At 32.9% G+C, this 13,929-nt stretch overlaps 1 protein-coding gene across 1 annotated transcript; it reads left to right on the top strand.

Annotated features, from left to right (window-relative positions):
- Nucleotides 1-4,501: 4,501 nt before the first annotated feature.
- Nucleotides 4,502-10,371, top strand: LOC140040595 (tRNA methyltransferase 10 homolog B-like). Its single transcript, XM_072086647.1, has 9 exons — nt 4,502-4,578; nt 4,963-5,040; nt 5,511-5,549; nt 5,826-5,943; nt 6,433-6,563; nt 7,154-7,306; nt 8,077-8,155; nt 9,175-9,360; nt 9,547-10,371. Exons 2-9 carry the CDS (start codon nt 4,966-4,968, stop codon nt 9,654-9,656), a joined length of 891 nt encoding a protein of 296 aa, XP_071942748.1. The 5' UTR covers nt 4,502-4,578; nt 4,963-4,965; the 3' UTR covers nt 9,657-10,371.
- Nucleotides 10,372-13,929: the final 3,558 nt, after the last annotated feature.

The following is a 13,929-nucleotide window of genomic DNA, read 5'->3' as shown; positions in this document are numbered from 1 at the left end:
AACTGATGTTACATAGTTGGTTATTTGTTTATCAACTTGTGTTCCAGCGCTGTGATCATCAGTGCGAAGAGAACTCCCGTTATTAACTGATGTTACATAGTTGGTTATTTGTTTATCAACTTGTGTTCCAGCGCTGTGATCATCAGTGCGAAGAGAACTCCCGTTATTAACTGATGTTACATAGTTGGTTATTTGTTTATCAACTTGTGTTCCAGCGCTGTGATCATCAGTGCGAAGAGAACTCCCGTTATTAACTGATGTTACATAGTTGGTTATTTGTTTATCAACTTGTGTTCCAGCGCTGTGATCATCAGTGCGAAGAGAACTCCCGTTATTAACTGATGTTACATAGTTGGTTATTTGTTTATCAACTTGTGTTCCAGCGCTGTGATCATCAGTGTGAAGAGAACTCCCGTTATTAACTGATGTTACATAGTTGGTTATTTGTTTATCAACTTGTGTTCCAGCGCTGTGATCATCAGTGCGAAGAGAACTCCCGTTATTAACTGATGTTACATAGTTGGTTATTTGTTTATCAACTTGTGTTCCAGCGCTGTGATCATCAGTGCGAAGAGAACTCCCGTTATTAACTGATGTTACATAGTTGGTTATTTCTTCATCAACTTGTGTTCCAGCGCTGTGATCATCAGTGTGAAGAGAACTCCCGTTATTAACTGATGTTACATAGTTGGTTATTTCATCAACTTGTGTTCCAGCGCTGTGATCATCAGTGCGAAGAGAACTCCCGTTATTAACTGATGTTACATAGTTGGTTATTTGTTTATCAACTTGTGTTCCAGCGCTGTGATCATCAGTGCGAAGAGATCTCCCGTTATTAACTGATGTTACATAGTTGGTTATTTCATCAACTTGTGTTCCAGCGCTGTGATCATCAGTGCGAAGAGAACTCCCGTTATTAACTGATGTTACATAGTTGGTTATTTGTTTATCAACTTGTGTTCCAGCGCTGTGATCATCAGTGCGTAGAGAACTCCCGTTATTAACTGATGTTACATAGTTGGTTATTTCATCAACTTGTGTTCCAGCGCTGTGATCATCAGTGCGAAGAGAACTCCCGTTATTAACTGATGTTACATAGTTGGTTATTTGTTTATCAACTTGTGTTCCAGCGCTGTGATCATCAGTGCGAAGAGATCTCCCGTTATTAACTGATGTTACATAGTTGGTTATTTCATCAACTTGTGTTCCAGCGCTGTGATCATCAGTGCGAAGAGAACTCCCGTTATTAACTGATGTTACATAGTTGGTTATTTGTTTATCAACTTGTGTTCCAGCGCTGTGATCATCAGTGCGAAGAGATCTCCCGTTATTAACTGATGTTACATAGTTGGTTATTTGTTTATCAACTTGTGTTCCAGCGCTGTGATCATCAGTGCGAAGAGATCTCCCGTTATTAACTGATGTTACATAGTTGGTTATTTGTTTATCAACTTGTGTTCCAGCGCTGTGATCATCAGTGCGAAGAGATCTCCCGTTATTAACTGATGTTACATAGTTGGTTATTTGTTTATCAACTTGTGTTCCAGCGCTGTGATCATCAGTGCGAAGAGAACTCCCGTTATTAACTGATGTTACATAGTTGGTTATTTGTTTATCAACTTGTGTTCCAGCGCTGTGATCATCAGTGCGAAGAGATCTCCCGTTATTAACTGATGTTACATAGTTGGTTATTTCATCAACTTGTGTTCCAGCGCTGTGATCATCAGTGTGAAGAGAGTTCCCGTTATTAACTGATGTTACATAGTTGGTTATTTGTTTATCAACTTGTGTTCCAGCGCTGTGATCATCAGTGCGAAGAGAACTCCCGTTATTAACTGATGTTACATAGTTGGTTATTTGTTTATCAACTTGTGTTCCAGCGCTGTGATCATCAGTGCGAAGAGAACTCCCGTTATTAACTGATGTTACATAGTTGGTTATTTGTTTATCAACTTGTGTTCCAGCGCTGTGATCATCAGTGCAAAGAGAACTCCCGTTATTAACTGATGTTACATAGTTGGTTATTTCTTCATCAACTTGTGTTCCAGCGCTGTAATCATCAGTGTCAAGAGAACTCCCGTTATTAACTGATGTTACATAAAAGTCAGTGATTATTTCTTCATAAGCTTCAGTTCTATTTTTTGTATAACTCTGTTTTGGATACCGAACGCATTTCCGTTCTTTTATATTGAGTGTTTTCACGTTATTTTTTTCTTAATGTTGACTCGACGTTTTCAAATTGATGTATAACCATTATACCAATACACACTTGATAAATCCAAAACATTATTCTAATGAGAAAAATAACGGGAATTGATAAGAATATGTGTGGAGTATGTTTCTAATACAGAATAGGCCTACAAATCAAAATCATTAACAAATTGATTGATTTTTTTTAAAATTTTTTATCATGGTAATCAAGGTTAAAAAACAATAATAATAATACATAGAAAATAGAAAAACAATTGCACGGATAAACAGGCCTTGATCACAAGGGATGCCAAAAAATTTAAAAACATATTTCCACGTGGGTCCTAAATACAAGGAACTGATAAAAAGAACATACAAATTACAACATTAGAAATCTTTTAAAAAATTGGTATAGGATATAAAAGTTAAAAATTACAATTTATCTTACACTTTAAACATAAAAGAACAAATTTAAATGGCAAAAAGGAACAAATATGCTTATCCTTAAGAAGAAATAAAACTATAGACTGGACTAATTAAACTTATAAAATGAACATACCGTAAATCTTCTAATAGTAACCCATACTCTAATAGTAACCCCCTTCTAATAGTAACCCATACTCTAATAGTAACCCCCTTCTAATATTAACCCACCTTATTAGTCAATCTATAATAACCCACTCCTCTTTTTATTATTTTGCTATGAGTTGCTGACCGGAAAAGTTGGGATGGATTACTATTTTCAGGTGCCTAATTTAAGATTAGTAATAGTAACTTACTACTCTAATAGTAACCCATCTTATAAGTCAATCTATAATAACCCACTCCTCTTTTTATTATTTTGCTATGAGTTGTTGACCAGAAAAGTTGGGGTGGGTTACTATTTTCAGGTGCCTAATTTAAGATTAGTAATAGTAACTTACTACTCTAATAGTAACTTACTACTCTAATAGTAACCCATCTTATAAGTCAATCTATAATAACCCACTCCTCTTTTTATTATTTTGCTATGAGTTGTTGACCAGAAAAGTTGGGGTGGGTTACTATTTTCAGGTGCCTAATTTAAGATTAGTAATAGTAACCCACTACTCTAATAGTAACCCCCTTCTAACTGCCGGAGTGCGGTATTTTCATTGTTGGTTTAAACAAATATTTTTATGATTCTTTATGCCAATCTACACTGACAAACTTAATGTATTAAACAAACCTAAAACATTAAAAAAGCAACGTTAATATACTGTAGAGTTTGCAGTATACACCACTTTGTTGTTCTGAAGGAGTTACTCGACGTTTCGATCAAAAAGTAATAACTTGATAAAAAAAAATGCGAGAAGTTGATGCATCTTAAAAAGAAGAGGGCTACAACACAGTAGCCAATTAGTAGCTCTATATCATCACAACAATATTTACTTCCAACATATCACAAATATACGACAAACAATGTCATTCATATCACTTTATTAAAAAGTGTAACTTGATTCTGCGTCTATTTAGAAGCACAGATAACTTAATAACTTTATTATTAAAATTTTTCCTTTTTTCGTATTGCGTGAACATCACTAATCAAAATATATTAAAACTAAATAGATATTTTGATCATTTCACAACATGTGAGGTCTTCCAATATGTCACTATCTTTGTATAAACCCTTGACAGCGGACAATTGCGCCAACAGTCGGTTACTTGCATACTGTGACCAACAATCACGTCAATGGAAAATCCTCACATGATACAAGATCTAAAAATCTAGTAAAGCCAAATACAGAATATAAAAAGAGAAGTTTTTCTTTCCGTAGAAGCCAAAATTTGGATCGAAATTGATATAAAACACAAATAATAATAATTTCAAAAGCCTGTTTTGTTGTAGTGAGTTTTATAATTGTTAGCATTTCTGTTTAAATTTTGTCTACTACTCCACTAATATACATATACTTTTTTCTCCTTTCAATGTATAATTTTCTTGTTTGTTCATCAGTTTGGTAATTGTGATATTGTAGTTTCATACGGCCTCATGGAAGAACACATTTTGTTGTTGTGACAAGTCTCCGTTTTAAAATAAAAATTGTATTATTGTTTATTATTTAGTTGTGCTTGCGTTTTAAAAATATCCCTGAGAATTTTAGTATAAAATAATGAAAATTTACTATTTCAACTGTCTTTATTAGGAATCTTTATTAATTATTAGTAATAGGCCTAAATTTTCAACAAACTTGTGTAACACACTAATAAAATTCCAAAAATACGACATGTGTTTATTATATAAACTTGATATGAGGGCGGTGTGGTAAAATTTGACATGTGATGATTAAAAAAAAACACTAGCGAAGCAGCCTCTCTAGTCCGACTGTATTGGCTAGGTCTGGGCCTTTATTTATAAATACGGGCCTTGTAAGTTTAATGATCAAGGTTTAAGAAGCAGAAAGTAGACCTAACTAGAATGCGCTTAGGCTAGCCTTAAACTAAAGTTAAGCTAGGCCTAGGCCTAGACTTAATGTATTAATATTTAATAATACTAACCTAGCCTAATTAATAGGCCTAGGCCTACTAGGCCTAGGCCTAGGCCTAGAGCCTCCACCCGCCAATCCTAATAAGCTTTCGATAATGAATTCTGGACGATTCGGCCCACTTTTTGGAGCAAATCGTTCCCCTACAAGCTTACAGTACCGAACCTGTGTAGGTAGAATGACTGTGTTTCTAGGCTATTTAAGGTTAGAAAATATTCATAATTAACTTATTAATAGCCTTGCCCTTGGTGGCCTATTACTTTTTTAGAGAATGAGTGTAAACAATAAAAACACCCAGCAGCACCATGACCTGCAGGATCATGAGGTTTCAAGAAAACAAGGAGAGGTGAGTTTCGCTGACCAACCAGTTCGCTGACCGACTAACTTAGACCATGGAGGTATTTATACCTCCATGCTTAGACTAGGCTTTGTTAAGTTAGGCTATTAATTTCATGCATCAACAATTATAATTCATTATCAACAATGAATGCGATTCCGTCATAATATTCATAAATCACATTCTAGTTTATTTTTTGTTGTTAATAATAAAACCAGTGTCTAGTTCTAGGTACGCAGCCAGCACTAAAGTCAAGTAGTAATGGAGTAGTTTTGCAATCTTTGAGAGCAACAATAGGCCGGTGGGGCCAGTGGGCCATCTAGGGACCCGGACGAGATCCATGGAAAGCTTTGGATTTCTAGAGTAATCTTTTAAGTCAGTTTATGCACACATATACTGAAAATAAAAAAGGAACAACAAGGAAACAAAGCGGACCACCGCAATATGTTATTACCTTGTTTTTTCCATCTTAAAACTAGGAAGAAGAAGAGGCAAGTTCACGAACTGTCTCAAAATCGGTGAGTGGAATTGTGAGGTTGAAATAACTGAAGACTTTGATACCAAAATGTTTGTAAATATTTTATTTAATTATTAATTGAAGGAGGTTTAATAGAATTTGCTTTGTGGTTTGATTTGTGTAAAATTTCACGATAAATAAAAGATGGGATTATTCTATCTCATTCTACGTAATTCTATTCAATATTCTATAATTGTATAAACTAATCCAAGCCTTAATATTTACCTTTTAGTTTGATATAAAGTTATTTTATTATGAAAGTTTTTGCAATTTATAGAAGAAATATCTTAAAAGGGAAGAAAATCACAAACAGTACCTCTTGCGAAAACAGGCTGTGCGTGCTGAGAAAAGAAAAGCTAGGAGAGAACGGTTACGGCAGTTAAGGAAAACTGAAGGTAGGTGAGTTAAATGGCAGTGTTTTTTGTTGCTGCAGTGATGTTGATAGTTGCTGCAGTGATGTTGATAGTTACTGCAGTGATGTTGATAGTTGCTGCAGTGATGTTGATAGTTGCTGCAGTGATGTTGATAGTTGCTGCAGTGATGTTGATAGTTGCTGCAGAGATGTTGAAAGTTGCTGCAGTGACGTTGATAGTTGCTGCAGTGACGTTGATATTGCTGCAGTGACGTTGATAGTTGCTGCAGTGATGTTGATAGTTGCTGCAGAGATGTTGAAAGTTGCTGCAGTGACGTTGATAGTTGCTGCAGTGACGTTGATAGTTGCTGCAGTGACGTTGATAGTTGCTACAGTGACGTTGATAGTTGCTACAGTGACGTTAGTAGTTTTGTCAGTAGTTGAAATAATGTTGGTGCATTGTAGCTGGGGTGGTAGTGCTGTGCAAATGTGTTATTGCCACATTTTCATAGATCTTTACATTTGTTAATAGGCCAAGAACCAGTTCAGAGATTATCAAAACAGGAAGAGTTGCAACAAAAGAGAAAAAAACTGAAAGATGCTTTGGTTGGTGGACAGAGAGTCTGCATTGACCTTAGCATGTCAAGTGTAATGAGTTCAAAGGTGAGCAAACATTTAGATCAGTTGAAACCTAACTCAGATATGAATAAAATATGTTAGTTTCAATTGTTTCTAAATTGTGCTTGTAATATTTTTAAATAATTCTTATTATAGGATAAGATCATTTTCAGTATACTGTACTGTATTTATATTTTAATGGAAGAAGAATGTTTATTTGATCCAATACAAACAAATATCAATAATACTTAAGATTGGATCAGGAAGACTTCCATTAAGGCCAACCAATGGCCACAAACACGGGAAGTCACACCATGTCATTACAGTCTTTTATAACATTATAAATATTAACCAAAAAGAAGAAAAATTTCATGTACAATAATTTAGCAATGATGCATTTCATTTCAAGAAAATAACATGCATGCACCCAAACAGGAAGATTTTAATTGTTACAAATATAACAGTTATAAATAAAAAATAGTTCTTTATATAAGCATGTTTTCACATAAAGTATCAAAACCCAGTATTATTTGTCAAAACCATATCTAGTAAATTTCTTTGCAAATTCATGTATATTATGTTGTATTCTGGAAACACAGATTGAAATTCAAAATTTAATTTTTTTTTTGGAATAGGAAATTGGTAAACTAGCACAACAGGTTGGCCGGGTATATGGTGCAAATAAGAAAGCAGGAAAACCTGTGCATTTAATGCTAGCAAACTTAGCACCTGATAGTGATATTTATAAAGCCTGTGTCCAAAAAAATGAAGGATTTAACAATTACTTGGTAAGTACATATAGCATTTGGATATCTATATAAAATGATATCAAGCTTCACTAATTTTTTCTTGATTTAAGGGAAATTCTTATGATTTAAGGGAAATGTCTAAACTTAAGTGTGATTGGTGAATATGGCGACTGTGGTCTAATGGTTGGGATATATGCAGACCAAACAGAAGGTTCCGAATTCAAATCTTTTGGGCAGCTTTCTCTCACTCTCAGATTTCCCATTCTTTATCCTTTCAAAGTAGAATATATAAAACTATATATATATTTTTATGGTGGAGGCTTAGATGGCTGAAAATGGTACTTGCGCATGTATAATTCATGAATTAAATGACATCCCTAGTTGGCTGGAAATTACACTACCATAGGGCACTATCTTATCAATCAGTAAAATGATCATACTTTTTCTGCCGGTAAACATCACCTAACTATATAACTATGGACAACATTTTTTTGTTCAATGTGGAATCCCTGATAAAGAGAAAGCCTCTGAAGTTAGTGTATTCCTGGCACGGTAATAAATTCTCGTAATTATAATCAATTAATGCAACTTATATTAATTGTATATACTTACCTTGTATTGTTAACTCTTTAACGTAGACAGAGGAGTTCGCTGTAAAAAGGGATTCTGAGTATGAATCTTGGTTGGGGCAGCTTTTTTTCATCTTTATCCATTTAAATATAATATAAAATCTAGAAAACTATATATGACATAATTTTTATGGTTTATAGAAATTGTAATGTAGATATTTTTTTGTTTTTATTTTATAGATTGAAAGAAGTGACACATCACTATTAGAGATGTTTTCAGTGGAGGAAGTTGTTTACCTCAGTCCAGATTCTGACAAAGGTACACTAATATTGAGAGCAAATATGATAAGAATGATGAGGGAAGAGATGTTGATGTTGATAGTGCCATAAAGAATAATAATCTGTATGCTCCATTTATAATTTGAAAGTATTATAATAATACATCGTTCTTATTTAGCACCTGCTGTAATGCAAAAAGCTAAGTGCTTCACATTATTACCCCCGTTTTTTTATCAAATACGTCTGGAAACATAGTTCAAGTTCAATATTGAATATCGAAACGTGGCAGGCTGAAGGCGCTTGACCTTTGACAAGATCGCCTAAATTTCTAGTATTTTAACCTTACAATACTTGTATTGTATATTCTGGTACAGCCGCTCCATAATCTCTTTGCTTTTCTTCCTTATTTCTTAATTAACGTAAAATTGTTTATACTAACAAACATTACTGTTTATGTGCCTAGTGTAGTATGTTTTACATCTTTAACATATTTTCATAAACCATCCTCATATCGTACAACTACTCGTAACAAATTTTCTCAACTTTCTATCATCTAAAAGTCGTAGTTAGTCATGTCTCGGGGTCACATTCTATGGTCACCGTACAGATAGGCTACTACATCAGTACTTCTATGAATGGATGACTAGTTGGTGACAAGAACGCTAGTTGGTCATACCCAGTACCGTTTTGATTTTACGATCATTCGGGAAACCACCTCACGACATAAGGTTGCAACCAGTAATCATCGCAGTTGTATTTGTATCTACGTATCCATTTATATAATTGGGCGGAGAGAGGCAAACGTAAGTGCCTTGCCTAAGGATACAAGCAATGCTACGAGCATTGGATTCAAACCTACAATCTCACGATCAGTAGTCCAACGTCCAACATTCTGCGCCACATGCCCTTAGAATAACAAGATATAGGCTTTTAATAGTATAAATTTGTACCTCCATGGATCTCATAACTGTACCAGAAGAATCCCACATTTTTCGAGATTTACATTAATTGTCTGATTACAGTAAAAATCATATTTATTTTATCTTTTACTTCTCACAGTTCTAGATACTCTTGATGAAAGTAAAGTGTATGTGATTGGTGGATTGGTTGATGAGAATCCAATCAAACAACATACATTGAATAATGCAAAACAATGTAACCTAGCAACAGCACGACTACCAATAGATGAGTACATGCAGCGGCTCCCTAATAGCTCACATAACAAAATATTAGCTGTCAATCAAGGTAAGTACTATACTATAAATAAGAATTAAGTTTTTTAAATGCAGTCAAACTCTTAACATTTTTGGAAAGTTTTGTATTTCAAGTGTAATATTCTCCTTTTGAGTTTTTGCTTTATTTGAGTCCGGTTTTGAGAGAGCTTTATCAATTTTTTATTCAGTAACATGAATTATCAATTTTGATTTCCAGTATTTGAAATTCTTCTTAATGTTTACAATGGCGATAGCTGGTGCGAAGCGTTGGTAGCTGGTGTTCCGCAGAGAAAAGGGTTTGTTCCTAAATGTAAACCTGATGGTTGAATGGGACACATATTTGCTGAACAGTATTTAAAAAATCAATGCATAAAGTGCCTTTCACACCTGTTCTGACACAGTTCTGGAAAATCGAATCAAACTTAATTTTTTTTTCATGCGGCTACGCACATAATGATTGGCGCATAGCTGCATGAAAAATGAAAACATTTGATTTGAATTGCCGGCGCCGAACTGGACCCATGCCGGAACAGCTATGAAAGACCCTTAAAATGAGATATTGAATTTATAATGTGTGTGATCAGTTTTAAAACCAGATCTGTAATAAATTGAATTTAACTTTAAAGCATTATAGTGTCTTTTTTATGGTTTTTTCCCAGTTGATCACATACATCCAGAACTATGGGTTGAAGTAGTGAATACTGAAAATAAATTCAATTGCAAAACTTAATACATTCAGAGGTCTGACAGTTTTAGACGGAATCGAGAATGTGAAAGAAAAATGTTATACCCTTTTAGCACCGGCAAAAAGTAGGTTTGCATAGTGTGAAGACAATTTTTCCAAAAGTGTATTGCCCTGGTATTAAACTGACCAATCATAGTAATCAAATAGTAAGCAAATATGATTTTTCTGGAGATCAAACCTGGTTACAAGTTGTAACAATTTATGCAGATGTGAAAAGGGTATTGCCCTTCAAAATAATTGTGAATTGCTAAATTTAAAAAAAGGAAGAATAAACAGCTAAAACAATTTAATTTAGGTTTTGTTTATTTCATTGCATGTCCGATATATAAGAAAGACTGAATACATACTGTATTTATGAGATTATTTGGAAACTTTCTTGTAAAAAAATAACATGCATAGAATATTTTAGATCGTGTTCTGCAAAAAGAACTTCTCTGTTGTACTAATGTAATTTATATATTACAGTACATGTATCATAATATATAGTAATAATTACTGGTTTATTTTCTTAATCAAATCACCCATCACCAGATTATAAAATAATTCTATATTATAAAAGTGCTTTCTCAAAATTCCTGCTAAAAACTTTACTGTTTTTAGTCTTAGAAGCTGAGATAGTTGATACAGTATGTGTGCCTATAATATACAAGCACTACTGTAATAAATGCATAAATTAATCTATGATTAAATTATTAAAGATGTATTGTTCCTTAAAACACAAAAAATGAACGTCAAAATATTCTAAATTTAAATTGGCCATATAAAAGTAATATTAAAGTTATTCTCTTTAAGTTGAAAATTCGAGCCAAAAACAACAAGTTTACAGAGTAGCCAAACAAGCGCGTTGCATTATGAGATATGTTTTGATCAAAAACTTTGACTGGAAGTCAAGGTTATTTTTTGAACAAAAAAACGTCTGTATTTCAGTTAAATGAATTTTTTTTCTCACTAATTTTTGGTGAAATTCAAAAACCATTATGATACTTTAAAATGACAGACTTTTTTTGGAAATCTTTTTTTTTTTTTTGGAATTACAGTAGTCAAAGGAACAATACATCTTTAACATTTTAATCAATTTAAAATAAATAATAATAATACAGTAAATTCAAAATTTACCATTCATAACAATGTACCAAACTGATCAATCAAAATAAGTATACCAATTATTGTTATTGTAATGAAATATTCAAATATGCATATAGGGTTTTAACTAATAAATCTTGGTTCCCACTAGAACGCAATGTATTGACGCAAAGTGCTGTATTGCGTAATCACAAGTGGGAACCGACGTCACAAAATTGCTGCAAGCATGGTGTGATTTCACGCAGACGAGGGCAAACACAATTATTGGAAGGGCATTTTCTTACGTTGCGTAGGTTGCGTATCTAGTGGGAACCAAACTTTATTATTCATGAAACTAATTATCAGCCATATTCCCTTAATGTGCATTAATTAGTTGGCAAGAATGTTTAGTAAATAACAATTTTTAGTTAGGACTTAAAGGTACCCTGTAACGTTCTTGAAATAAAATCAAAACTTACAATGACAAAGAGAACACACACACATCCGTAGCAATATTAAACAACTTAACATAAATTGCAATACCCCCTTCCTCATTAAATATAAATGTCCCTAAATTTATAACAAAATTAAGACTTTAAAGAATTTCATTTTATAAATTTTGCTATAACAAAATATTTACAAGCATTAAATTTGAATGATTGAATCTAATAAAACTATCTAATAAAAAGAAAAAAGTCCCTTTAAGTCGCCGGGGATTGGCCAGTCAGAAAAAATAAAGCATTTTACAAAGCTAACAAAAAGGCGATATAGTGTAGTGTACAACAAAAAAATGCCTAGATGAATTTGAATAAAAGCAGATACAAACATACATAACAATATATTCATACAATTATTTTCATTTTTAACTTATTCTTTCAAGTATTAAAAAATGTTTTAAACAGAATACAACCTTTTATGGCATTTTCTTATGCAGCATAATTATAAAGATCTGATAGGCAAGGTTGATTTTTTGGAGGTAGAGGTGTTTTGCAACTATTTCCAGAGTAGGTCCCAGTTCTAGGCTGGTTTTGTCCATGTTTACCACATACACTCCTAAAATAGATTGCATAAATGCAACTACTTCATTCAAACTTCCTAAGTTTTGTCAATTTAAACATTTGCATTTTGAATGCGCACAATGAATTATCATGACGTAATTACTTCCTATGTTGTCGCTCGAAACCTCCCTGATTTCATTATTTTAGTGTCCAATAATTTTGCTATTGAGACCTCATTTCAAGCTCTCCTTTGGTACTGTTTAAATGTTAAAAGTACATACTGGCCAATTCATACAGTACAGTTAAACTTAGGTCATTTCAAGCTCTCCTTTCGTACTATTGTTTAAATGTTAAAAAGTACATACTGGCCAATTCATACAGTACAGTTAAACTTAGGTCATTTCAAGCTCTCCTTTCGTACTATTGTTTAAATGTTAAAAGTACATACTGGCTAATTCATACAGTACAGTTAAACTTAGGTCATTTCAAGCTCTCCTTTCATACTATTGTTTAAATGTTAAAAAGTACATACTGGCCAATTCATACAGTACAGTTAAACTTAGGTCATTTCAAGCTCTCCTTTCGTACTATTGTTTAAATGTTAAAAAGTACATACTGGCCAATTCATACAGTACAGTTAAACTTAGGTCATTTCAAGCTCTCCTTTGGTACTATTGTTTAAATGTTAAAAAGTACATACTGGCCAATTCATACAGTACAGTTAAACTTAGGTCATTTCAAGCTCTCCTTTCGTACTATTGTTTAAATGTTAAAAAGTACATACTGGCCAATTCATACAGTACAGTTAAACTTAGGTCATTTCAAGCTCTCCTTTCATACTATTGTTTAAATGTTAAAAAGTACATACTGGCCAATTCATACAGTACAGTTAAACTTAGGTCATTTCAAGCTCTCCTTTCGTACTATTGTTTAAATGTTAAAAGTACATACTGGCCAATTCATACAGTACAGTTAAACTTAGGTCATTTCAAGCTCTCCTTTCATACTATTGTTTAAATGTTAAAAAGTACATACTGGCCAATTCATACAGTACAGTTAAACTTAGGTCATTTCAAGCTCTCCTTTCGTACTATTGTTTAAATGTTAAAAGTACATACTGGCCAATTCATACAGTACAGTTAAACTTAGGTCATTACAAGCTCTCTTTTCGTACTATTGTTTAAATGTTAAAAGTACATACTGGCCAATTCATACAGTACAGTACAGTTAAACTTAGGTCATTTCAAGCTCTCTTTTGGTACTGTTTAAATGTTAAAAAGTACATACTGGCTAATTCATACAGTACAGTTAAACTTAGGTCATTTCAAGCTCTCCTTTCGTACTATTGTTTTAATGTTAAAAGTACATACTGGCCAATTCATACAGTACAGTTAAACTTAGGTCATTTCAAGCTCTCCTTTCATACACATACAGTACAGTTAAAATTACTTAGGTTGGTCTTTGACTTTTAAAATTCAAAACTCTTTCAAATCATTAAAAGTAAATTTAGGTTTGGGTACATGCGCTTATTTTGTGTTTTTTAATACTGTAATTTATAAGTGAAACAATGGTTAAAACGTCATTTTTGATAGATTAGACGGGAATGACTTGTAGAAAATAATTGAGATATATAGATATATAATAGTACTTTGTCTTTTTAAGTAGTGTTAATAAATGGAATGATATATTTTTTTACCAACAGCTGCTAACGAAAGATTCCATATGGAGATTCTGTAACTGTAAATTTAATAACTTATATTACTACAATAGTTTCTATTTAAAATGGAAAAATATT

This window comes from Antedon mediterranea, chromosome 2 (assembly GCF_964355755.1).
Source record: "Antedon mediterranea chromosome 2, ecAntMedi1.1, whole genome shotgun sequence".
In the NCBI taxonomy this organism is placed as follows: Eukaryota; Metazoa; Echinodermata; class Crinoidea; order Comatulida; family Antedonidae; genus Antedon; species Antedon mediterranea.
Note: the sequence above shows the minus strand (reverse complement) of the source record. Positions and strands in the feature narration are given on the sequence as shown.